At 34.1% G+C, this 26,101-nt stretch overlaps 2 protein-coding genes across 10 annotated transcripts; one reads left to right on the top strand and one right to left on the bottom strand.

Annotated features, from left to right (window-relative positions):
• Window positions 1–180: 180 nt before the first annotated feature.
• LOC128192223 (ral guanine nucleotide dissociation stimulator-like 1) lies at window positions 181–19,601 on the top strand. 8 transcript variants are annotated; one of them, XM_052864762.1, is made up of 17 exons: window positions 181–335; window positions 5,386–5,478; window positions 9,788–9,981; window positions 10,091–10,159; window positions 10,271–10,455; window positions 10,794–10,927; window positions 11,038–11,259; window positions 11,350–11,453; window positions 11,862–11,946; window positions 12,052–12,141; window positions 12,769–13,010; window positions 13,320–13,388; window positions 14,100–14,138; window positions 14,957–15,092; window positions 16,587–16,736; window positions 16,884–16,992; window positions 17,183–19,601. In XM_052864762.1, exons 1-17 carry the CDS (start codon window positions 309–311, stop codon window positions 17,335–17,337), a joined length of 2,103 nt encoding a protein of 700 aa, XP_052720722.1. In that variant the 5' UTR covers window positions 181–308; the 3' UTR covers window positions 17,338–19,601. The 8 variants fall into 8 exon arrangements, with proteins under 8 accessions (XP_052720722.1, XP_052720723.1, XP_052720724.1 ...); XM_052864763.1 differs by having other exon boundaries at window positions 14,957–15,083; XM_052864764.1 differs by having other exon boundaries at window positions 14,972–15,092.
• A 1,752-nt stretch (window positions 19,602–21,353) lies between these two features.
• On the bottom strand, window positions 21,354–25,978 carry LOC128192227 (pre-mRNA-splicing factor 38B-like). Of its 2 annotated transcripts, XM_052864772.1 has the most exons (7): window positions 25,845–25,978; window positions 25,298–25,469; window positions 24,673–24,741; window positions 24,300–24,451; window positions 23,925–23,985; window positions 22,923–23,221; window positions 21,354–22,408 (listed from the first exon to the last, which is right to left on the bottom strand). In XM_052864772.1, the coding sequence occupies exons 2-7, from the start codon at window positions 25,451–25,453 to the stop codon at window positions 21,841–21,843; spliced, it is 1,305 nt and encodes a 434-aa protein (XP_052720732.1). In that variant the 5' UTR covers window positions 25,454–25,469; window positions 25,845–25,978; the 3' UTR covers window positions 21,354–21,840. The 2 variants fall into 2 exon arrangements, with proteins under 2 accessions (XP_052720732.1, XP_052720733.1); XM_052864773.1 differs by lacking the exon at window positions 25,845–25,978 and having other exon boundaries at window positions 25,287–25,424.
• Between the last annotated feature and the right edge of the window lie 123 nt (window positions 25,979–26,101).

Consider the following 26,101-nt stretch of genomic DNA (forward strand, 5'->3'; position numbering starts at 1 on the left):
AGAATAAATCATATTGATATTATTGATGAATCGTTTAAAAAATACGATGGGAACATTTTTTTAAAATTGATATACTGCCCCCCCCCCCCCCCCCCCCCCCCCCCCCTTTACATAGACTACCCCCCCCCCCCCTCCGTGCTAAAAATAATTTCCTAGTATTTCCGGTTGTTATACATAAACATGTCTGACCGGAAGTAAGATTAGATGAAGAGCTCGAATAATGAGCTGATGGAAGAGAACATGTTATATGGAAGTTTCATGGGATACAAGCCTAGAAACAATATATAAAATGGATCAAAGGATTTGAAATGGCCTTTTCACTCTCCGATGGCCAGGTAAAGCATTGAATTGTTTACTAGTAATATGCATCAATATTTACATGCACAGCTCCAAGCTCCATCTCCAACAAATGCAGCGTTGATCTGTAAATCAAAGAGGTTTTTAACTGCACAGCGTCTATTTAAACATTTACTTTATTTTTGTAACTGGAAAACAGTTCAACGAAAGATCATTGAAGATTGTTTTTTTTTCTAATGCAAAAGTTGTAACAGTTTTTCAGATTTTGGGGTAGACATGGTAGAAGGCCTATAGTAAGTTGTGGTCTCATTTCGCATTTAGCGTTGTTTCTTCCGGATGTTTACAAAGCCCTCGTTTATGTGACTGAACTGTGAAATGAGTGATATAAAGATATGTTTATGAAACTGAAATACAATAAACAAAACATGAATCATTGTAGGTTAATTATTGGCATGTAAAAAATCGATGGCAAAGCTATACTTTAAAATGCAGGAAAATTTAAAATATTCTCATAGCATTGACCAATTATTTATATACTTGTGGTTTGAATCTTGTTCCTATTACTATGATACAACTTTCTTTAGTGTTTTAATAATAAAATACTTACCCTCCTATATATTGTATTTGAATACTTTGCTGCAATACAATATCCTTACTTGAAGTCCTTTATTATATATGTGAAACTTTTTGAAAATGATAATTAATTTTGATAATTAAAAATGATTGCTAGAGATAAGTTCAAATGTGAGCATTTATTAATTGCTGATGCTTAAAGAGTGCATCACTAAGTATCTTTTTTATGTGTACTATGCAATTTAAGGTACAGTCATTGGACAAAAGTAATTGTCGGTGACGTCAAAATGGCGGCAATTTGTTTACATTAACTACTCAATAAAAACTACTCTCCTGATTTTAATATTCGTTTTCTTACCTTAATATTTTGTGAGATTGCCCTTCATTTTAATAACTTCTAGAAGACGGGTTGGAATTGTGGCATAAAGCTGATGAACATATTCTACCGATAGGTTTTGCCAGAATCGTGTCACTTCAGCGATCAGCTGATCTTTAGACTCGATGGTGTTTCTTGTAGATTGCAGGTGTCTTTTAAGTTTCAACCAAATATGCTCAATGATATTGATATCGGGAGACTGAGCTGGCCATGATGTAGTGTTTATATTATTTTCTTCCATATATGCACTGAGTAATCGGGATCTATGAATGGGGGCATTGTCATCTTGAAACACATAATTTCCATGAGGAAAATGTCGAACAATAACGGGCCACAAATTGTTTTCTAATATATCAATATATTTTTCGGAGTTGATATCATCAACAGTCCAGTTTTTTCTTTCTCTGCACCACGAGACGCGTTTTTTCCAGTTACATACTCTGAGGATCATCTTTTTTTTCTGCACCCGTCTATTGTATCCCATTTTAAATAATTTTCTCTTGATATTCTTTGAACAAAAAGTAGAATCCTTTGCATTATTTATTTCACTTGTTATATCATCCAGTGTCCCTCTCCTGTTACTTTTCATGATTCTTGAAAGTTGGACTTCATCGCGCACGGAGAACTTCGGATTCCGCCCAGATCAATGCCTGTTTTTCACACTTCCATGAACTTCAAATTTTTTAATAATGCTAACAATAGTAGTCCTACGTATTCCCAACAACCTCCCAATTTCTGCCTTATTCTTCTCTGTCTTGTAAGCTTCTATAACTTTCATTCTTACTGCCACCGGAATTTCCTCTAACTTACGAAGGGGCACTTTCCAAGCTTTGTTTATAGAATATTTTGACAGCTGACAAAAATTGTAAACTCTGACGTAATCTAAAAACTATGACGTATTTATGGGAAGAAATTCCGAACCAGACATGCTTTCTATAAAAAGCGTGCTACAAAAATAGCTGCGACTAATTTACAACATCAAAGGCATTTTGACGCCAGCAACGAATACTTTTGTCCAATGACTGTACATTGATTCAGAAATTAGCTGCAGGTCTGTAGCTCCTTGTCCTAAAAAATTTGGATGGACGACTTGGGAGCTACAGTGCCTCCCATAGTAAAACACTGCAATTTACGGTGCACAAAAAATTACGCTAGTTTTGGACTGCTTAATCTTATTTCCGAGCACATTCTGTACAAATATTTGAGTCCACAAAATTCTTTGGACATTTTACTACAGATATCGTCACTTTACTGGCCTCTGATATTTTTTTTTAATCACCATCACCAGTCCCGTAAAGTGAAGTGGTGCAGTTTGTTTACATGCAAAAGTGGCGACTCTCGATCTCGATGTAAATTTAACATACTTCATTTTCCCAGGTCGGGAACTGTGTTTAGGGGAAAGTTTAAGGCAAGTAAAGAGACGATATCAGTAGAAAATTGCATGAATATTTTAAAGGTACTAAATTTTTTTCACAGAATTTGTGTGTAAATAAGGTTAATCAGTCCAAAACTAGCGCAGATTTTTGTGCGCCGTAAATTGCAGATTTTTACAATGGGAGGCACTGTAGCTCTCAGGTCGTCCATCCAAATTTTTTTCAGACCAGGAGCTACAGACCTGCAGGCTGCAGCTAATTCAGAAATGTGCATAATCAATTCAATACACATGTATCAACTTTTTGAAAATTGTTAGTATTTGGCAAATATGTTTATCTGACATGTGTTTGGTTTTATTGGTGTATAGTAATGTAAATTACTTGCATTTTCAGGGATCCATTGAGATTTTGTAACCCCATATTACTGTCTTCATATTAATTGTCTCATTAACATTAATTTTAGATCTGTCTTTGAAACGAGGAGACATGTCATTTGGCCTTTTTTTTGTCAAAAAATTACTGACAGATTTTCTATCAACTAACCCTTGAAGTACTGATAGTACTTTTACCCATAAATATTCAAAAAATATTTTGCCACCCCTACCCCCACCCCTCAAAGTTTGAATAAGAACAAATCATTTATGATTTTTATTTAGCTAGGCAGTATTTATAATAATGAATAATAGATTTTCTCAATTAGCTAACTAGGAAAAAGAAGGATTACTAATCCCACATCATTTTATAAAAATGTAGGATATCCACAATGACTGCAGATTTTATCCATACTGCTAGTTTGAAATAAATCTAATAAATTTTCTATATCCATGTCTGGGATGTATTGTAAGTTTTAGGTTAATTTAGTATTTTTTTTGCATCATAATTAGATACAGGAAGCTTTCGATCATTAACCGATAAACATGCTGGTTAAATGCCTAAATGCCTAGTTGTGTAGATTGCTTCATTAGAGTTTGCCTATATAAACAAAATTTTACCTATTGTTCAGTCAATGTGATAACTCAACACGTTGGTGAAACTATACAGTACACATAGGATTAACACCAATTTAATCATCTGTTGCTCTTTGGGAGATAGATATGATATATGTATAATCGAGTGCGTTATCTGCTGTGTGATATCAGGAGGATTTCGCACCCAGTCTGTGTGCGTTATGTTCTGTGCCAGGGGACACATTGTCATCGGAGGATAGTGATGATCAGACAGCGGGGAAATGAGTAGAGATTTTTAAAAACTCTTCTTTGCTAGGTTCCCTAACTGTCAGGACTCTTAACTTTGGCATCAGAATAGTGTCTGTTTCTCTTGTTGGCATTCAATACAAGTTTAATCCTGAGGAAATAGCTTTTAAAAAATCAGCTACATTTAGTGTATTCTTGCAAAGAAAATCCCCAAGGGATTAGGTGTTGTGACAGGATTTTAAAAAATTGAAAGGAATGAAACAACTGCGCTATTTATAAGATACTGGGATATTGTGTTTTTGTGTGTTTTTTTTAACTATTTCAAGTAAATTTTAGAAAATTGACAGATGGTTTATATATAACCCATTGGAGTGACACAGTTTCTGACTGTACTTAAAAGTAGCTGTCTCATTCATGATATGTTAAAGCACCTCTCGGTTGGACAGATTTCAAGCTGCTCTGTATCAAAATGACTGCCTTGAAGGCTCTTCTTCCTTAAGTGGTCAAAACCCCCTAAAGATATTAAATATATACATCCAACAGAATTTCACTTCAATGGAAAGTTACATCTTTATTTTGTGGGAATGTAACATGTAATTGAAAATGACTTTGGTGAGTATTTATGAAAATTAAATGATTAAAACATTAATCTATTATGGCAAATTATAATATGATTGTCAATGAAATGTCATGAATCTAAGCTTTATTTTTGAACATTGTATGTTTGACTAACTCATTCAAACATGCGATTATGTCTGTGATGTTTAATTAGGATATTTAATTAGAGTATCGTGACATAATTTTGACTTGCTGCAGGATTGGACAGCAGGATATCTCCTCTACACTATAGGAGCTGGCACAATACTGGGCCAGGTTTATTTGTTGCGTTAATATGATAACCACGTAGTAGAGTATGTAGGTGAAATAAACAAATGTTCATGATAACAGAATAAAGATAGGAATAAAGTCACCAATGAAAGTATTACATCTAAATTAATTGTGTAACTAAATAACAGAAAAAAATTTGAGTAGAGATGAGAGTTTTAGTTGTTTGAATATTGATGGATGATTCATTGATTAAATTTAATGCTCATCATGACAGATTAACAGAAACGTGTTTAGGAAATTCGTCAGTCATGAACAATTTTAAAATACATGTGCATTAAAGTGAAATAGACGTGCTTTGGGATTTTATGATTGTCAGAATGGACAGTGAAATGGATTAATCAGTTATGAAAAGAATTTTTTTTATTTGCATAATAAAATATGTTCAAATCAAATCATATTTTAATTCAAGACACATCTTCTTACAATATTGTTTTAATTACTTGATAATAATAATAAAAAAGAAAACCCAATGGATATGTAAGGATTATCGTTCAAGAGATCACAAAACAAAGATTGATTAATATTTGATCAATAAAATGTCAGTTGGGTTTGCTCTTGCTCGAAGTACACAATTGTAATCATGTATTAATGAATTTGATGAGAAATTTTGTCAGTTTTATACCAATTTTTACCAGTACTTTGATAAAGTTAGATTTGTTAATAAAAAATTAATATTTATTTTCAGGATGATGTTACACGATTTTGGAGAGAGGAAAAGGAAAAAGGAGCGATATACAATGTGTATTTGAAAAAAGTGACATACCACACTTTGTCCGACGTAAGTACTTGATTGAGGAGCTATTATTTTTGTAAAATCAGATGTACGGAAAAAAGTGAAAAAGAGGTGAAAAGTAGATCAGTCAGTAAAACTACTTCAGTCAAAAAAATTGCTGCTTGCAATGGAATTGGGGTTACAGTTATTGAGAAAGGAAAAATTCCAAAAATGAAAAGAAAAAACGAATTGAATGTTTGCTACCACCTGTTGGTTGGGTTGGTGAAAGGGAAAGAGAAAGAATTTTAATGACACTCAATGTCAAATTTGCATTGGTTTTTGTTTATGTTTTGTTTTGTTTTTTTTCAAACTCTGCCTTAAAGGTGCTTGAAGCAATTGTAGAGTTTGATAGATTTTGTCATTCAAAAGAGGAACCACATCTGCTCAATAGTTATGGAGAAGGTATATCTACTGATGGAGATGCTCTGCTCTTAGGATGTTTTGAGACTAAAAAAAATTTTGCAATAGAAACCCGTCTGATTCTTTGCACTTTATACTTGTAATTAAATTTTTCACCAGCAAAGATTTTTGCAACATAACTCTTAAAACAAAGCCACAGGCTACAGTAGGTATGTTGTTATTGTTCAGCAGTTGCTCCTCCAGAGTATTAGCTCGACCCTCAAAGATAATAACTTGTTAATTGTTTGCTTAAGAGCATTATCCTCATCATCTACATTTCCCCTCCAACCGGCATGTGGTGAGTGCAGGTACAGAGAAGGGAAATGAGGATGTGTCTGGTGTTTGTGGGAAGGTGAAGGGGAGACAACTGTACATGTTTACTGACCCTTCAATTGCCTCTCTTCTAGTGAAAAGTGTTATGTAACAGAACTGAAAAAGAACTAAATGACACTTTTAGTACAGTAACGGGAAGGAAGGGGGTCTATGGATGCATTTGAAAGAGATGCCGCTGTTTTATAAGATACAGGTTTTTATTTTGAGATCTGATTGCTGACTAATGCCTGAATTTATTTTTTCTATGTAAAAGAGAGTTAGGAATTCTGGTAGTCTGATGCAAAACATCTGAAATTGTTACCATATGAATTAACACATTTCATTTACTGAGTCAGCATTAAGTTTGGGTTTTCTGCCTTGCAAGAGAAAGTAAAAGGTTTATGTGTATTTTCTACATGTAATAAATTTTTAAAAGATATGGGAAAAGCATGCTGCATTTGGTTTTGAAAGTTTCTAACAAAGAAACTGTAGGCGGAGATGAAAAATTTTGATTTATATGAGGACATTCAACTACAGGGTGAATGCCTTATAAAACTCCTGAAATGTTTATCATTTGATTTTTCCTGTTGCGTGTATCTAGGTTTGGCAGCAAGTTTATCCTGATCTAATGCTAAAGTGTCAAGAGGGGGGGATAATCAGTGAAAGAAATCAGCACTCTACACCATAGTCAATCATTCTTATCCTAGGCCATTTGATGTATGGACCGTATCAGTATTAGATGATACTTTAATTGGTCTGATTTAAAGTACTAATTGAAATCTATACCTTTTGACATAGAATTGATAGGTTTAGAATTAGGAAGTGAGAGCTAATAGGACCCCTGTTGTGAATTAGTAATGATGATGGATGTGCGTTCATTTCCTACTGTCAAAAAACTCAGATTTTACAGTGTTATTTAGAATCACTGGAGTGATAACCATTTGTTATGACATAGGTGTTTATACAAGGTTTGCCAAGTTTACAAAAAACACAGTTAATTACTGCATGTAGAACTCGGTCATCTGCATGTCAGTTATAGCACACCTATAGGACCTGTTGACGTGCAGCGAATGCAGGTGCAGCATTAGGCAACACACCTTTACTTTTGTCAGAGAAATATGAATATAACCGTTGTGAAATATTTTTATCAAGTTTTGGTGGTTTTTTGTAATTTTCATCAATATTATACTTAAGGTGGTATGGGACACTTCCATGTTGTGACGTATTGTTTATCGAAATAAACAATAAAATAAACTGTAATTATATAAGTAGTTTCTTTCCAAAAATGGTCACCTAGCTAACTCCGTAGCGCAGTGGGTTAGACGGTTTACTACGAACCTGTAAGTCATGAGTTCGAATCCCACTGGGGGTTTTACAATTTTTACCTTTTCAAATATTTTTAAAAGCTATTTTTTGGTTAAATATTGTAAAATTTGAAAATTCTAAATGGTGAAAGTTTTTCAATTATATAGTACTTTAATCCACATTAATATCGACAGATGTCCCATACCACCTTAATTTACCCAATCCTCCCTAGGTGCCAACCCTTTGTAAAGTGATTGTTTTAGATATTCCATACCTCTAAGACTGAATTTAAAGAGTTAGCCCTACAACATGTTGAACCCCATTGCCTTCATAGGGTTCACATGCAATAATTAAGTCTTTTCTAGAGAAGATGGGGGACATAAATATGATAAACTTTATTCCTATTTTGGTATCAGGTAATTTGCACAGTCCTTTGGCCTCTGTGTGTCCCGCTATCTCTCGGTGATAAGTCAGGGTACTAGGTGTGTTACCTGTAATATTAGTCACACTGATAATGAAGTTCATGTACCTACATTCTACAGGTAGATCAATGTTCACCCGAAAACCAATTTATTGTCAATCAAGCACAGTTTTTTGTTGTTTTTTTTGTAAATTCAAGCTAATTTCTTTTTGCTGTTTGTTAGATTTATTTAAACAAATACTTTCCGGTGTAAGGCTTTTGAATTGATGGAATAGTTTCTAAAGTGTTTACTCTTTTTTTTGGAATATACAAGGCATATTGTTTTCAGTTTACTTTTTCATCTTTTCCTGTGTGTTTTTACTTGCTTGTATTCTAAACAAGTACTTAGTGTAATCAAGATTTAGAGAGTGAAAAAGATAAGATTTCAAATAATAGGTATACTGATAAACAGTGAAGGAAAAATCATGAGAAATTGACATGATGTGATTAACATCTACTATTTTTATAACTGTTAGATACCATATCAATTTTGAAAACTTACATGGCTCTATTGTCTTCTTCTAAGAGAATGTAATTACAATGTAAGTGAATGGTCAGGTAGAATTTTCTGTTCAACAGAGATTTCATTCTATTAATTTTTATTACATTCTATTTTATTACATTCTTTTTCACTTTGTAATGTCCTGAAGGTGGATACTCAATTAACAGTATGTTGACTCCTGTGATCTGACAATTAATTGTATGCACGTAGTCAAATTACTAAAAATCTCTGAGTCCATTGTTGTTATGACATACTGCATAACTATTGGTATTTTGATTATATACACTTCCCTTTGTCCTGTTTGTAACAGGCAGGATGTAGAATTTATCCTGTATTACGAGTTCTGCCTGCGATACCACGGGAAAACTATTTCATCTGTTTCCTTATAGTAATTATAATGTTTGTATACATAACTCAAATTACCTGGTGCAACCTAGTAAATTGAAAATTGAATTGAACTGTGACCCTCTTTTCTAACTTAATGTAAGTTTATTATAAACACCTGATATTTACACCAATAGGTGTCCAAATGATGGCTTCTTCTTTTAATCTTGCTGTCCACTGCAGCCCACTCAAATTGTTTCTTGGCATCTGATTTTAACTGAGACTGAAGTCCTCAAACTTGCTTGCTTTCATATTTAATATTGGTAATTAATGCAAGCAATGAGCAGATGTTGTAGGTGCCAAGCTGCACAAAAGTAAAGTTCACAGTGAACTTCTAAAAGTGATTACACTGGCTCTACATCTGATAGAGGAGCCATGGCCTGTGGCGGCCTTATTTATCAGATCCCGAGCAGCCACAGCAGCTACAGAGTGGGTGGCTCTGTGTTTACATCAGACACACTTCAAATGGAGGAACACTTGATGTATTCTCACTTCACTTTGTGGCCCTTTAATCAAATTATAAGATCTGCCCAACTACATGAGTACAGAGTTGCTTGCTACAAAGTTGTGTGAAAGGGGATGTTTAATGCTTTGTCACTTGTTTGTGTATTCAAGGGCTCAGGTTGATGTTTTCTCCTCACTCAGTTTCATTTAGACTTTTACTATCTTTGAAACATTTGAGGCCATGTGCTTAAAATCAACTAGCATACCTGATCAGGGGTTACATAGGGAATTTAATGCTAATTAGAAGAGAGAGAGAGAAAGAGAGAGAGAATATGATTTTTTTTTTGAATTATATGGTCCATTTGAAAATGTTCTCTAAATTTGAAGTGATATGAATAATTTTTAACGACAAATTATAATACATGTACCTGTAATAGTTATTTAGAATACATTCCCAACAATATAAATGAAAGATAAAAGATTGAGACAACATGTTTTTGACATTTTAGTTGGATCAGTCCAAGGGACATTTGATGTGGGAAACCCAGAAGATCAGGGTGGTCAAAGCAGGAACCCTAGAGAAACTTGTGGAGAGTTTAGTGACAGTCAAAGGAGAATTAGACTCAACCTATGTCAATGTGTTTCTGGCAACATACAGGACATTTGCCACCCCTTTACAGGTTTTGGAAATTCTCATCAAAAGGTGTGTGAGCAATGATAATAGTCTCCACTATATTAAACTATGACTTGCAAGTCTTAATGAAGACTTTAAAGTTGCACCAGAGTTTTTAGTGTAATGTCTTATGTTTTAGATATAAATGGCTGGAAAAAGACAGCAGAGATCATGAAGAAAGAAAAGAAAACAACGAAAACCAGCAAAAGTAAGAATTTGTTTACGGATACTGGGATTAATGTGAACACTCATTTGCTTTGAAGTTCATGGGTGTTGAGTCCTCAATACTATTGTAAATAAACCTTTGTTTAATTTGTAGAACTTTTAAATCTGTGATATCCGTTTGGATGGACACATATCCGGATGACTTCCGTGACCATCCTGATTACAAATGTCTAAAAGTCTTGGAAGCATTCTCACACCAGTTTATTCCAGACAGTGATCTTGAATTGAGGGCACGACACAAAATAGAAAAGTTTGAAAGAGAGGCAGTCTGTAATTCAGGTAATGTCATTTATAGGCAAAATATTTGAAAATACATATAGAATAATTTAGGCCAAAACATATTCTGTGGATTCGTTATTATTCGAGGGTATTAATTTTGGTGAATTCAATGAAAATCACAGTTTCAAGGATATACTTAAATTCTTGGCCAAATAACCTATCATATAAAAATGTAAGTAAAAACTGCACTTCAATGAATATTTCATGAATCAATTAAACAATAAAATCCATGAATATTTGTATTCAATGAATATTGATGAAACCACAGTATATATTTCATGAAATTTTATTATTTTGCTAGTTTGAATTGACTAAATGCTCTCATATTGTACATGCAGATGGCGACATAAAGTTCCAGTTTTCCATTGTTGATGAGGTGGATAGTATGATTGATTCAGAGTATCAGAAACCTCTGGAGTTTTTAGACATACCCAATAATCGATTAGCTGAGCAACTTACCTTCAAAGATGCAGTAAGTAAATGAACTAAAATGCAGTCTACCCTTTTAGCACAGAGTGTAAAATAATCTTGTAACTAGATTTTACAAAACAGAGTGTTGAGTTTTTGTTACAAATGTTGCAGGAGTTATTTAAGCGAGTTATACCCAATCATTGCCTGGGTGCTGTCTGGGCAAGGAGAGACAGGAAGCTGGGTAAAGGGGGCAACATAGCTCCCAGCGTACTGGCCACCATTGACCAGTTCAACCGCGTGTCATTACGGGTCATAGCCACCATACTGAGGACCAGGGAGCTCAAATCCTCACTGAGGGCAAAAATTCTTCAAAAATGGATTGATATTGCACAGGTAGGTTTATATTCTAAAAAATTTTGTACAAGAATTATTGGAATGCTGTAATATGCATATTGTTAAAATGTTGTTTTGTTACTTCTACAGGAGTTAAGACAGCAGAAGAACTTTTCCTCTCTGAAAGCCATTATATCAGGGCTCCAGTCTCACTCAGTGTATCGTCTCAAGAGGACCTGGGCCTCTCTACCTAAGTATGGGGCTCTCTGTAGAACAGATGGCTTAGTAAAACTAGTCTCAGTCAGATTTTATTGACAGGCTGAAAAACCTAATGTTGTAATAAGTACATGTACCATACCTGATTGCTATTAATTTCATTTGATTATTATCGTTCACCTAAGGATTCAAGTCCTTAATAAAGCAGTTTTACAATCTGAGAATAAGTAAATGTGAATTAAGTTATCTCTTCGATTTCCAAAAATTGCCTGTAAAGTAAAATGTTTGCAAATGAACTCAGTGCACTTAGATTTTTAAGTGCACCTGAGATTGGCAGTAATGATTGTTTTGAGAAGTAACCCAATACAATCTTTAAAAGATTTTGAAACGCAACACATGCAGATTAGCAGATGAGGTTTAGAAAATTTCATTTGTCTGTCTTCCAGGGAGAGTATAGATTTGTTTCAAGAGCTGGCAGACATCTTTTCCAATGACAATAACCAGATATTATCTCGAGAATTACTCATGAAAGTAAGATGTATTTTATATGCCAAGGTCACCGTATTTATCTCCCTGAGTTGAAATTCTTGTTAGCGTTTTTTGAGGTGTGCTGTACCTGCTCTTTATCTCGCACAGGAGGCCACGGCAAAGTTTCCTGATCTCGACTCCAACAATAAGATACTGCAGAGACGGAATCTACAAAAACGCAGGTCTTGGATTGAAAATGTAAGTAAAACCCCGAAAATAAATTGACAAAGCAAGATAAAAGTCAAATGCTGTAATAATGAGAATTTAATCTCAGTGATTGAGTTCCCTCTTGTCAGGAAACTAAATACAAGCAAATAAAGCACTATTTTAAGAGCTCTTTAAAAAAAACCTCTGCAGCGCAAAAGAAATGATTTATTTACATAATTATTGGTTAAAATAACAGGCATCTTTATTCAAAGAGTCAGGGCCATTAATCATTCAAGTAAATGGTTTTATATATATGTTATGGGGTTGCATAAATTGCCGTGTACTTAAAATCACACAAATGTTATGGTGAGTTCTTTATTACCGGGTACTGTTTTCTTTATTCTGTATCAAAATTTCCTTAAAAAGTCAGAACATACCAGTTCCTCTATGAAAAAGATTCTGACCATTTGACTTTTGAAATCAAATGGTGCTAAAAATTGCCTAAATTTACATATTATTTCTGTAAAAGTATAACAATAAAGTTGATCTTTTTGACCAGAATGCGAATTGTTGCCTGCGGTTTTGGGACTTACATAATAGTTGTTGTCCTCAACACAGCATGTGTTCAACTGTGTTGCCAGGTTCTTGTTAATCAGTGTGTGCTCTTTGTGTTGACAGGGCATTGTACAAGGAACAGTTCCCTATCTGGGAACCTTTCTGACGGACCTGACCATGATTGACACCGCCATTCCAGACCGCACGGAGTGTGGCCTAATTAACTTTGAGAAGCGGAGAAAGGAGTTCGAGGTCTTGGCCCAGATCAAACTCCTACAGTCGGCGGCCCAAATATACCACTTCCAGGAAGACAAGCATATATGGGCCTGGTTTGATTCCGTCAGGGTGTTTGATGAAAATGAATGGTAAACACAACTTCCTTATAACTTCCTGTTCTTACAATTTAAACAAATGGAGTCCTTGTAACTCACACCTGGCTCCATTGTAATATTTCCTTGTTGTTGTTAAAAGCATTCATTGTTACATGATCATGATTCAGATATTGCATATTTATCTTGCAACACATCTTTGTAAACCAGGAACGACAATAATGAATACGAGTACTCTAGATCTGTTTATTGTAACACAGGAAGAGGAATACATAGGTAGTTATTACTAGCTACCAAAGTTGTCTGTGTACATATATTATTGTATTTTTTCTTTATCTCTTTCAGCCATGATTTGTCATGTATAATTGAACCAATCAAAGAAGGACCTGCTAGATTGAAGAAAAAATCTGCAAGGTATAATTCCTGAACCTGAATTTTATGCTCTTTAAGAAAAGGGCATATCATTTTGCAATTGTAGTTGGTTTCTCTATAGATGTTATCCTAATAGTCTCATTAAAGTTAAACACAGATTGATTGAATGACCCCATTGATTTACTCATCAGAGGGTCAAAGTTTACTGCCGTCAATGTCAAATGACATCGACGCAAGCAATGAGGCTTCCAGAAAGTAATACATACACAAATTCTGTGGCTTGTGACAGTGTGTCAAGTTAATACATATCAATGCCATTGGAATAATTTGGCGGAATGCTTTATTTATACATTACAAGAAATTGCAATTTGAAGAACTCTTTGGATGCGAAAGATGCCGAAGCTCTTATGTCAAATATTTAAGAAATAGTGATAATGTATGCATTGATGAGTATGTAACAGGATAAGGTTCTTAGTATCAAGTAAAACATGACTTTTATATTTCAAATAATATTTCAAAATAACAAGATGAAATTCAGATACATGTAATTGACTGATCTGTAGGTAAACACATTGTGTCATTACAATAGCAGTTCTTTGTAACCCAGGGCTAGATTTTGGAAAAATTTGATTTTCCTTTAATACCAGCAATTATGAAGAAAGGGGTTATTTTTTAAATTTATCATTCTGTATTATTTTTCGCTTTAATTCTTTTTTATAAATGAATGCTTATATTGAACTGAATGTCTTCCAGTTATTCAAGTTTGCTCAAAGTTGTGAATTTCGGTGATAAGTAAGTAGGTGTTTTCTTTCTGTGAACTTTCACTGTGTAATCTGCCTGAGAGAATGGCAACTTCTGTGTAAAGGAAACCATGTTTTTTTTACCAGTTTTTTTTTTTATCTAACTTTAACATTATCTTGAGTGGTTAAAGGTTTTTAAAGAAAAGAATTAAAGACACTTTAACTGCATGTTGAGAAAGTTCTCTTTGTGAAGAATCTTTTAAAACTAAAAACAATTTGTTGGCAATTGCAAGACACTAGGAAGTCACTTTTTATGAAGTTAATTGTAAGAAATTATATGTATTTTTTAGACTATTTTTTCGTTCAACAACAAAGCAAGTTTTACGTAACAGTTTATCAGTATTTACTTGTATTGTGCTTTGTATTCATAATGATAAAATACTGTATCTTAATTTATTCACATACAATCCTTTAGACAAAGATCATAAAAATTTCTGGCTTGACCTGGGTATCACTAGAGTTATGCATGTCAGATTGAAACTTATCAATCATAAAATTGGCACTATGCAATACTTTAACTTTTTTGTACCAGTGATATTCTTATTGCTGCTCATGTATTAGTAAACTAGTATTTCAAATCATGATTTAAAAAAAAAGCAGAATCCTATTTACATGTATTTGCATTATTACCGTATTATTTTATTGATTGATTTAAAAGATACAGATTTAGCTATAAAAGTTGTTTTAAGCACTGTGCTACTTCTGTTTAAATTTAGACTGTTTATGATATAAAAGGTTTTCAGACTTCGAATGCAGTTTATTTTTTACTTTAGTTATATTTGATGCAGGTGAAAAACGCTCATTTTAAAGCTGTTGTTTTGACAGTTTGGGTACACGGCCGTCTCGTCCAGAGGGCAGTAAGCTGTCTCTATTGAGCTGTGGATTGGACAACTCTAGTGTCTACAACTCCTCCATCACAGACTCACCCTCACAAGGAGTAAGTCTGGTTGGTATCTGTACAAAGCTGATACAGCACTCAGTTACATTTGATACAGCACTCAGTTACATTTGATACAGCACTCAGTTACATTTGTTATATTGCTGATACATCACCCAGTCACCTGTATTACACAGGTGATGCATCACTCAGTTACTTGTATTAAACAGCTGACACAGCACGCAGTTACTTGTATTACACAGGTGATGCATCACTCAGTTACCTGTATTACACAGCTGATACAATGTTCAGTAACCTGTATTACACAGCTGATACAATGTTCAGTTACCTGTATTACACAGCTGATACAGCACTAAGTTACCTGTATTACACAGCTGATACAACACTCAGTTACATCTCATACAGAATACACTTACATGTATTACACATCTGATAAAGCACAAGGTTTAAAGTTCATCTGAACCATTATCACTAAGCTACAAGTATTCCACATTTGATACAGATACTTAAACAACACCCAGTAACATGTAATACCCATCTGATACATAATCCAGTTACACTAATTACACTTCTGAATCAACATCCATTTACATGTATTACACATATGATACAACACCTAGTGACTTGTATTTGTCATCTGATATAACACTAAGTTACACTAATTATACACAATTACATCTGATATAACACTCAGTTTCATGTATTACACATCTGATAAACACCCAGTTACACTTATTACACACAATTACATCTAATACAGCACCCAATTACATGTATTACACGTCTTAACTATCATTCACTTACATGTATTACACATCCTATACAACACTCAGTTACAAGTAGTGCACATTTGATACAGCATCCCATTACATGCATTACACATCTGATACACCCAGTCACAGTTATTACACACAACTACATGTGTACATCTATTACATCACCCAGTTACATGTATTACACATCCTATACAACACTCAATTACAAGTAGTACACATTTGATACAGCACCCTGTTACATGTATTACACATCTGATACAACACCCAGGTACACTTATTATACACAACTACATTTGTACATCTAATACATCACCCAGTTACATGTATTACACACCTCATACAACACTCAGTTACATGTATGACCCGTATGTTACAAAACCTAGTTACACTTATTACACACATCATACAACACCAATTGACAGGTATTACACATATGATACAGCACCCAGTGGCATGTAAATGCACATCTTATACAACATCCATATAATACAATTATTACACATTTGATACAACACGAGGTTACATGTATACACATCTGACACAACACACAGTTACATGTATTACACATCTGATTCAGAACTTAGTTCCATTGATACATGTCTAAAATAGCATTCATTTATTAAAGTTTAGTGATTACTGATTAGGCATAATGGAATGGTGTATTAAACATGACAATATATTTTCAATCCAATGACATTCTCTCAGTTTTCCCACCCATAAAGAATGTCCATACCTCCATCTAGTTATGATGTTGTTCTATTTTTAGATGTCCCACTCTTCTTCCACCTCCTCACTCCTGTCCTGTGACAGCGACACCACCATATCATCTCCATTTCGATCTCCAGACACTTGTGTGGTCAGAGTTCGCTTTGAGTCTGGTCCAGAATCTGATACTCATGTCTACAAAAGTATTATGGTAAGACAGCATTATTTTAGAAAATAAGAAAAGGCCTTAAATGCATTGAAATTTGGGATTGGTTTTTTGTGTAGAAAGTTGTTTTATATGATAAATTTGCCGTTTTGATTTTTGGTTATGTTCCAAATTTACCGTTTTTTATTTTAGTTAAAGAATATTGATCACACCCACACTGTGATAGATAAAGTATTGGAAAAATACTCTAAAAAAGGTCCAGCCGGCAATTACTGTCTGCTGCAAGTATTGTCAGATGGAGGTAAGGAAGAGGGAGGTAACTTTGTTAGACGAGCTACTGTCTTGATATCTAATAATTTAACAAAAAAATGATTACACAATGTAACAAATATATGTATTCATAAGAAAATGAAAGGCTTTTAACTTCTTTTTTTTTGTATAAGGACATGTTGTTATTGTCAATTTCAGCATTGGTTTCTTTATTCTTTCAGAGTTATTGATTCCAGACAAGGGAAATGTGTTTTATGCCATGAACAAGAGTGATGGTTCTGAACCGGTGTTTGTGGTGCGAACAAGACAGGACCAGGAGGCTCGAACACAGCACCGCAAACGTGGCCGCCGGAAACTAAAAAACTGGAGTCTGTGATCTTTACATCTTTTACTTTGATAGGCCCTGAAGCAGGGCGTTATTTGGTGCAATAGAATCTGGGTCTCACAGTTCATAAATTAGCAGCAATATTTTGTGCAATATCTCCCATATTAGTGGGAATCACATATTGTATCCACTACACAGTTCTGTATACAGAGTATTATTCGCCCTGTTTTATTTTCGCCCCTTATGCCCTCATTGTCAGAGGGCGAATTTAAGACTGGGTGAATTCTATATTGCAAATAATGTCTCTGTTAACACAACTGCATCTGGGCGAATTCTAGACGGGACGAAACCGTTTGCAAATGTAATAGGGCGAAAATTACAGGGGGCGAAAATAACCCTGTATACAGTATCTTCAATACAGAGAAGAGAGACACTTCAATTCAATGCAAAGCAACATTAGACAGAACTCATCCTGTGGAGGAAGAAATAAAGATATTGTGTTAAGAAACCAGTTGATTTATTACCCTGTTTTGATACTGCTGAAAACCATCTGCTTTGACCAGAGCATGTCCACTATTTTTGTGGAATGATATCTTTTTTATCACTATTATTTGATCCATGAAAAATGAATGAACTGTTGTTAAATTATCAGTACTGAAGGTACTAAAACTGTAACTTGTTAGTGTTAAAGGTGTCTAATATTTGTATACATTCAGTACAACAGTATTTTTTTTTTTTTTTGGTTGGAGGCTAAGGGCTGTGTCTCCAGAAGTTTGTTTCTATGCAGGTGTTAGACTCCATCGTGCCTGTTGTGAAATGCTGATTATTCTTTACGTGTTGTGTCAATTTAGAGAACAGAAGTATCCGTGATGTCATCAATTATTCAGGTATCTGTTGTTAGTGTATCAGTTATCAGTCTGTTCAATTACGCTGAATGCGTATTCATGAATTTTGTTTATATTTCAGTGTAGAAAGTAAAGCTAGTCCACCATCATGTGTTAAAGCAAATGCGGTATAAAACATACATGTACGGTAGTCAAATACATGTATTGGTCAATGTACTTTCATTGAAGTGTCTATCTTAGTCCTATATAAAAAAAACCTGAAATAGTGTTCAAACATTGTCAATTATTGGTTAGTACAATGAATTTAAGTAAAGACCAAACTACAAGATCATAAAACATTAATGTACTTCAAAATCAGTAAATTTACTTGTATTGAAGTATAGAATTTATCAGGTAGTTCATTTCCAAGTGATAATGAAACATTGTAATGGATCAATGGAAATGCATGAACAGTATTTAAGAGATGAAAAACCATAATCAGATTCTAGAGAATTCAAAAGAATAGAATGTACAAAAGGAGACACAAATGTTTAATTGTGATATTTATTACAGGGTAATTGTTGGGTTTATTATGAAAAATTTTATTTCATGAGATGCAATATTGGGAGCTGCCACACTCCGTTTTTCTACGAGATTCTGTAGTTACAAACACAGGGTTTAATATTTGTGTAGTACTGTAGTTACGAATATGTTCTTTATTAATTATGTCCCACCTGGATAAAGAGATACATAAAAAGTATTTTCATGAGATGCTGTACAATGAAATGATAACCCACCTCTACATTTGACGATTTAGTTTTGATGTACTCTGTAAATGTGGTGTGCGACTGTTGGAATAAGGTGTAGTGTGCAACTGATTCTGTTCTGTAAGGTTGTGATTACTTGATTATTGTATTATAAATGTTCTGTATTAACATAAAACGATATTAATGACATCCAAACCTGTTCATGTTAATCTAGTCATTGTTAAGATAATCTGCATGTTACTGGTATTTTAATAATTTTTTCCAACCCACCAATATTTTAGTACTTATTGTACTAGTCTACATATTTCAACTACTTTTATTGATGAAAAACAACTTAATGAGTTAACCAAGCTTACAGTTCAATAATTATTTTACTTGTTTTCTGTTTTTATACTCAGCCACATGTAAATGTTTTAACTTTGAAATTTAAACGTAATATTTTAATATGAGTCACATTTTTGTTGCAATTATTTTTTTTTAACATGTTAAAATCTTATTGTTTGATACCAAACTTTTACAGTGATAGAAAGAAGACTGATAATATTTTTACAATAACAAGATATTGGCAATGATTACGCAATATTCACCTGTTACTCATACTGTGAATGGCAGCATCACAGATTTTCTTTTACGAAAAAAAGTTATAAAGTATATGGAAATATTTCTGTACATTACATGTAAACTACAGTGATTAAAATTGGAACTGTAAAACTATGTCAAAAAAGTGTTGCTTATCTTTAACATATTTCAGACTTGCATGTTAAAATGTACTTCATGCAGACCTTAAAAATGAGGAATTGTACTTAAAAAAATAAATAAATTCATATTTGTAATAAAGATAATAAAAATCTGAAACAGGTGTAATGGAGTGACCTTATTACATGATATTAACCTGATATAAGATCATGACAAGTTGTACGTTTTTCCTTACCATAAAGTATGTGTATAATACGTACTCATGCATAATACACATTCCCAAATTAGTTGGTTAAAAAAATGATGAAACAAGAGGTCCTGGGTGTAATACACACTCATAACATGTCAAAATATACGGCTGCCATTTTCCCCAAAACTATCGATCTTTAATGATAATTTTATAATTTAAGTACAAATTTGTGATTAAAATATAGCTCAAGTGATCAAAATCAACAGCCGCCATTTCTTTCTAAAACTATCAATGTTTAATGATAATTTTATAACCCAAGTGCAAATACTGTAATTCTGTTATCTGAATTTAGCGATTTATTATAAAGGTAATTAAAATGATAATATTTACATCCACCAAGTATGATTCCCTCTATTTCTTGCAGAAACTTATTGTAATCGAATTCAAAGCTCTGTAGAAACTGAGTAAGTGTTTCTGAAACTAGCCATGGGTTTCCAATGATACAAGAAACCATGATTCCTACTTGAACCAAACTTGCTAAATATCTATAAGCTGTATATCATTGGAACTAACAGGAATGTACATACATAAATTGACATAACAATTCTTTGATTGGATGCAACAAATTTTTAAGATGAGTGAAGATTTTAGGAGCTTATCAACGATGAAGAAACCGAGTCCTCACGATTCAGATGCTGTGACGAATATTTTGTTTATGGATGAAGTTTCTACTGCAGGTACAACGGTAATCTCAGGTATGCTGGGTTGAATCATCAAGAAATGGGAACCTTAAGTAGACACTATTCAGGTACCAGACCAGCCTGGTCTTATTCTAACCTGTAACAAATATGCTTAGATAGTGCATCTAAATATGGATGCATTATTACTATTCATGCTTTGAATATACTTTAAATATTTTTTTTCTGATGAATGAACAGGTTTCATTTCCAAGGATAAAGCAATCAAAGTACTGAAGCTCTGAAAGCCGGGCTCTTTCGGTGTGTCTTTATGCATATTGTGTAGTAAAGACTGATCTCGATCTCTCTCATGCTTTAACTGTCAGCAAAGCGTCAGAGAGCGACTAAATTTTGTAAGCAGCTATAAATAAAAAGATGACTGTCTAGTAGAAAAGAGTTCAACAGTTGCTGCATTGAATTTTGCAACAAGCGTTATATATTCAATCCCCATGATTTCTTTAATGCGCAGCAAAGTAGTTCATGGAAATTCATGTGCACTGTATGTGTCAAAAATGTATAGTCTTGTTTTTAAAACACATTTAATATTAATAAAAAAAATTAAAATGGATAGACAATTCTCTCAAAATTAAAAAAAAGAAACAAAATGCCAACACTTTTGACTAAACATGGCTCTTTGTGTAACTATTTGGTATAGCGGAAGCTTTCACTTTGACGCTGTTTGGTTTTTTGTTTACTTTTGAAGTTGTGCTATTTATAGTAACATTGGCAATTTGCCTGACTTCAGCCAGGACTCTGCTTTCAGCAGAGACCGGCTAATAAAACTGAAATTATTTCTAGACTGTATTGGAACCCTCATCTATACAAACCAATTTAAAGTAATCAAAAGAGAAAGTTTTTATGGAAATTTTTTATTATAAAATATATGACGGCTAAAAACTGTTTCACAATCGAAAGATGGAAAATGAGGTTCATGGCATTTAAGTAAAATACAACTAGACAATGCATAACACTATATATTTGACTCATTTGTTGCACCTATGATGATGGATCAAAATGAAAATAATGAATATGCGACATTCAATATCATATGTTATTGCAGTTTACCAATTGCAATTTGATTTTCTATTTGTAGCGCAGTTTACATACATGTACATTGTGATTCTCAATTGTTTGATTGAATAAAAACAAATTAAAATTACTACACCTCAGTATTCTGTTTTGAAAAGAGACAAATACCAAAGGCGCTGAACACCAAATAATATTAAAAAGTGTTTGATCCCATTGTTTCCTTTTCATGTAAAAAATCACTAAAAATGTAAATGAACATGAATAACGTTGATGATTCAAAGGCAGACTCTTGCACTAAACCATTAGTTAGATCAAGAAGCATTTTTTGCATGTTCTTCCTCTCTAGCTGGGGAGAGCTGTTCAACATCTCGGTTATGTTTGGAGTGTGATTTATGCTTAGAGTTTCGTTCCCGCGACCTTGACCTATGTTTATGCTTTTTTTCCTTCTTCCTCTTTGGTTCCCGTGACCCCGACCTTGAACGATGCGACTTTGACCCTGAAAGTGTTGACTGTTCTTTGCTCCTTGAACGAGATCTTTGTCTTGGCTTGTCTCTGCTTCGTGACCTTGACCGTTTTCGCGACCTCTCTTTGCTCCTTGACCTATGACCCATTTGCTTTTCTCTACTTCTTGAGCGGTCACCTCTTTTGGCTCTTTCCTGTCTCCTGCGCTCTCTTTCCAGCTCCCGAGCAAAATCATTCCTTGGGGACCGGGATCGTCTCCTGGAGGGGGAGTGTCTGTGTGGACTCCTTCTTCTGTAAGGTGACCTTGCCCTTTCTCTCCCTGGAGATCTCCTCGGCGATCTGGACCTTCGTCTTCTTGGAGATCTTGATCTTCGCCTTGGTGATGATCGATTTTGTGAACGTCTGTATTCTGGAGATCTACAAAATATGAATAAACATTTTTACTTTCTGCTTCATACCTATGAGAGCTTAAGAATCTTTAATATTCATGGTGGCTCAATTTTAATAGATTTTAAGGGAATCATTCAATCAAGAAATAAGATCATCAACAATTTTTTTTTTATATTTCCACTTATCATCAAAGTCAATCCACAAAAAAATGTCCCTATGAACATGTGAAACACACAGCACTCAATGAAATTGCTCCCACAAGTTTAAATGATTCAACAGTATTCATCAAAATCCAATGATGTTGTAAACATCATTAAAATGTGCATACTATTAAGCAAAAGCTGTGGACATTTTTACTTTCCATAGACATAAATAATATAAGACCTCTCATAGAGACACCAGTTATACGTTGTGGTACAAATGTACATGTATGAAATAAAGGACCCCCTGTACATAAATCAATTATAAACAGAGAATGCTGGGTTAAAGACATGGTGAATAACACCACAGACAAGAGAACATGACATATTTGAGTGGGTACCTTCTGTGTTGGACACTTCTCTCGGCTTCACCGAATGACACCTCTCCATCAGGGATGTGTCTGGGTCTCCTCGGCTCCTCCCTCTCAGGCTCAGGCTCAGGTTCCTCCTCCTCCTCTTCTTCCTCCTGGTACCCCGGGGCCTGAGGGGGCCTCTCCTTCAGCTTCTGCATGAGGTCCTTCTGGATGGGTACAGGGATCCTGGGAAACAAGGTAGAGTACCACTCCAATTTGACCATCCACTGACGGAGCACCTCCCCCATGGTCATTTTGTGTCCTCCTCCTGCCTTCACATCTATTTCCTGAAATTTTTTGGAAAACAAAGCTTGAATCTGAATCAATGAAACTATCATAAAAGGCCTTTATATAGGTGTTGCTCTAGACTCTTTTGAAACAAAAGAAAGAAATCAAATGATGTTAATTTTCAATAAATAGGGCCAAAACAACAATGCTGCTATTATTTCAAGAAGTACATGGAACTTCTTGTGCACAGTCATACATAAAAAGTGCAAATGTTAGTATTTTTATATTTTATCAAATCAAATGCAATCTTCGTAAAATATCTAAACACATATATAGTCATATATATATATATATATATATATATATATATACACTTGGAGACTGAATTTTCTACATACACACATTTTCAAAAACCACAAATACATGTTGGTAAATAACAAGAGATGGTGAATAGCTTAACCTCTTCAGGACCAGCTGTAGACAAGGATCGGCCTGTACCCCACAGAGACTAGAGCTAACACCCTGTAGTATACAAACAGCAGTCAATACAAACATACAATGTACACCATACATACAATACTTTAGTCTTCATTTTATATTTATCTATGAAACAGATTTCCTACTTTAGTAAAGATAATTTTATTTTTCAGCAAAAATTTGTGCTTCGAAATGTAGACTGGCATTATAAAGTCAAAATTTAAAGTAGGAAAGTCTGTTTGGGTGACATTACCCGGCTTTGGCAGACAAGCTGTCCTTTCATACCTCCTCATCATCCAGGTACGGCTCGTACCAGTCCCACATATCCTTGGGGTCCTGACAATATCTACAACATCAGGTAAAGCCAGTCAAGAATGATCAACAGTGATACAAAATTCATTATATGGGTGATATGCATCTGATATTTGAAAGAGATCAATGCATGGCAGTTTTCTGACCAATAATCATGGGTCCCCCCCCCCCCCCAGGAAAAACTTAAAGATCCTATATTCTTTTGCCCCCCCCCCCCTTTCAAAATAATAATGATAAATTTTAATAAGAATATTTTCAAAATAAACACCTAGATTAATACCTGTTTTCAGGCATCAGTAACTGTGATGTAAATTTTTGAAGACAGTGACATGAATGTTGAGGACTGACCTGATGTACATGAATCCCAGTCCTCTGATGTAAGGGGAATCCTTGTGTGTGATCAATCCCATCAGCTGTTTACGTGTTAATTTCAGCGTATACAGCTTGTACAGTAAACAGTATGCACTGGAGACTATTCCACCCGCACCCACTCCTCTTACCTGTAGATTATTATAACACAGAGAGATAAATGGAAAAATTTCATTGGGGATAATTACAAACAAGGAAAATTTACAGATAGAAAATATTTAAAGACAATTGTAGTAAATAGAGAAAAATTCCATGGCAATATATATATTCTCTTGAAAACTATCCTACATCATTCAAAGAAATATGATGGAAAAATAGGTTGAGAGAGAGAAAGAGAGAATGAGAGACCTACCCCTCCACACATTCCTGTTTGTCCTGCAGTTTTTCTGCTTCCCTTTTCCCATGGTTCTAAATGGTCAACCTGTTAAATTTGATTTTTCTTTAAGTAAGATAGTATTATTAATCAAACATAACAGTCAAAGAACTTTACAATGTAAAGCTACATGTAACTAAACCCTGTCCCAAGATATCCTTGATTCACATTTTGCTTAATTCTTCGATATTAATAAATACCTTACTGGCGTGCGACCAGTTCTCGCCGAGTACCATTTCTCGCCAGTACATTGTGACGTCATTTTATCAACACATGAAAATATAGACGAAAAATGACATCACAATGTACTGGCGAGAAAAGGTACTCGGCGAGAACTGGTCGCACGCCAGTAGTGTTTAAATGATGTTCATTCATTAGTATGAAAAAATTTCCAATATTTTCCCTTTCAAATGCCCCCTCTAACTTATCAGGTTTTTATACACTGCTAAAAATTGGTTTTGCAACAGACCCAGATGATAGCATTGATATTCCAAGTGACTTCTGAATGGAGAAAAAATGTAAACATTCAATATTATAAATCTCCTTAACAAATCAGTTTTTGTGTTGAAGTGAAAATGCTATAAAGGTCTTACCTCTCACTCACCTTGTAGTATATTTCATCAATAACCTCATGGTAGGTTTTTAACTCATACAAATTGACTTTGAAGTATGGTGATGCCTGAATATTTGTCAATATCAATGGATTCATGTTCATCGTTTTCTCATTCCCCCAGTTTGGGAGTGGATTGTTAGGTGCCATGGTGTTTCTCTGTTTTCTAAAGTAAAAGTAACAGAGGTCAAAATAATCCTTGAATTTATCAACAGAAATAAATATTGAAATCTAAAGGGAACAAAGGGATATAACTTTCACGTGCGTTCAAAAATTAGGATATATAAATCAATTAAGGAATAAAACTGATACCTACAGATGAACTTTGTGAAGTAATTAGCTGTTTGCCATCAATATTTACAACCAAATCGGCATTTATGACGGTAAAATTCGTAATCAGAACTTCTTTAAACAATGATTTCTTTAGTTTCAATCCACTAAACATGGCGATTAAAATTTAACCATTTATATCATTATTTACATCATAAATTTAAAACATACATGAAAAAGTATCTTTTTTTAATCTAAAATATACACGTACCTATATATTTCCTACAGAGCCTCACCAAAAACGTTTTCAAACCATTAAAAACGACCGAGCACCGATTATGCGATCGCCGGAAATGGAATACCACTTTTAACCCAAATGAATGTGAATAACCTGAATGAACATTCGAAATACAATTTTCATGATTTTTATTTTTTAGAAATTAGAAAAAAGTTACAAAAGCGTAGAGTTGTTGCAAAAAAATATATTATTTAGTAGCGTTCAAAAGAGCTGTTCAAAGATACAAGCAA

This window comes from Crassostrea angulata, chromosome 7 (assembly GCF_025612915.1).
Source record: "Crassostrea angulata isolate pt1a10 chromosome 7, ASM2561291v2, whole genome shotgun sequence".
Classification (NCBI taxonomy): Eukaryota; Metazoa; Mollusca; class Bivalvia; order Ostreida; family Ostreidae; genus Magallana; species Magallana angulata.

Coding starts and splice junctions, on each gene's coding strand:
- LOC128192223 (XM_052864762.1), top strand. CDS start 309: ATGGCCTTTTCACTCTCCGATGGCCAG. Junction 336..5,385: donor TTTCACTCTCCGATGGCCAG/GTAAAGCATTGA, acceptor ATTTATTTTCAG/GATGATGTTACACGATTTTG. Junction 15,093..16,586: donor CCTCACAAGGAGTAAGTCTG/GTTGGTATCTGT, acceptor TTCTATTTTTAG/ATGTCCCACTCTTCTTCCAC.
- LOC128192227 (XM_052864772.1), bottom strand. CDS start 25,453: ATGGCACCTAACAATCCACTCCCAAACTGGGGGAATGAGAAAACGATG. Junction 24,742..25,297: donor TTGATGAAATATACTACAAG/GTGAGTGAGAGG, acceptor CAAATTTAACAG/GTTGACCATTTAGAACCATG. Junction 22,409..22,922: donor AGAAGTGTCCAACACAGAAG/GTACCCACTCAA, acceptor CATATTTTGTAG/ATCTCCAGAATACAGACGTT.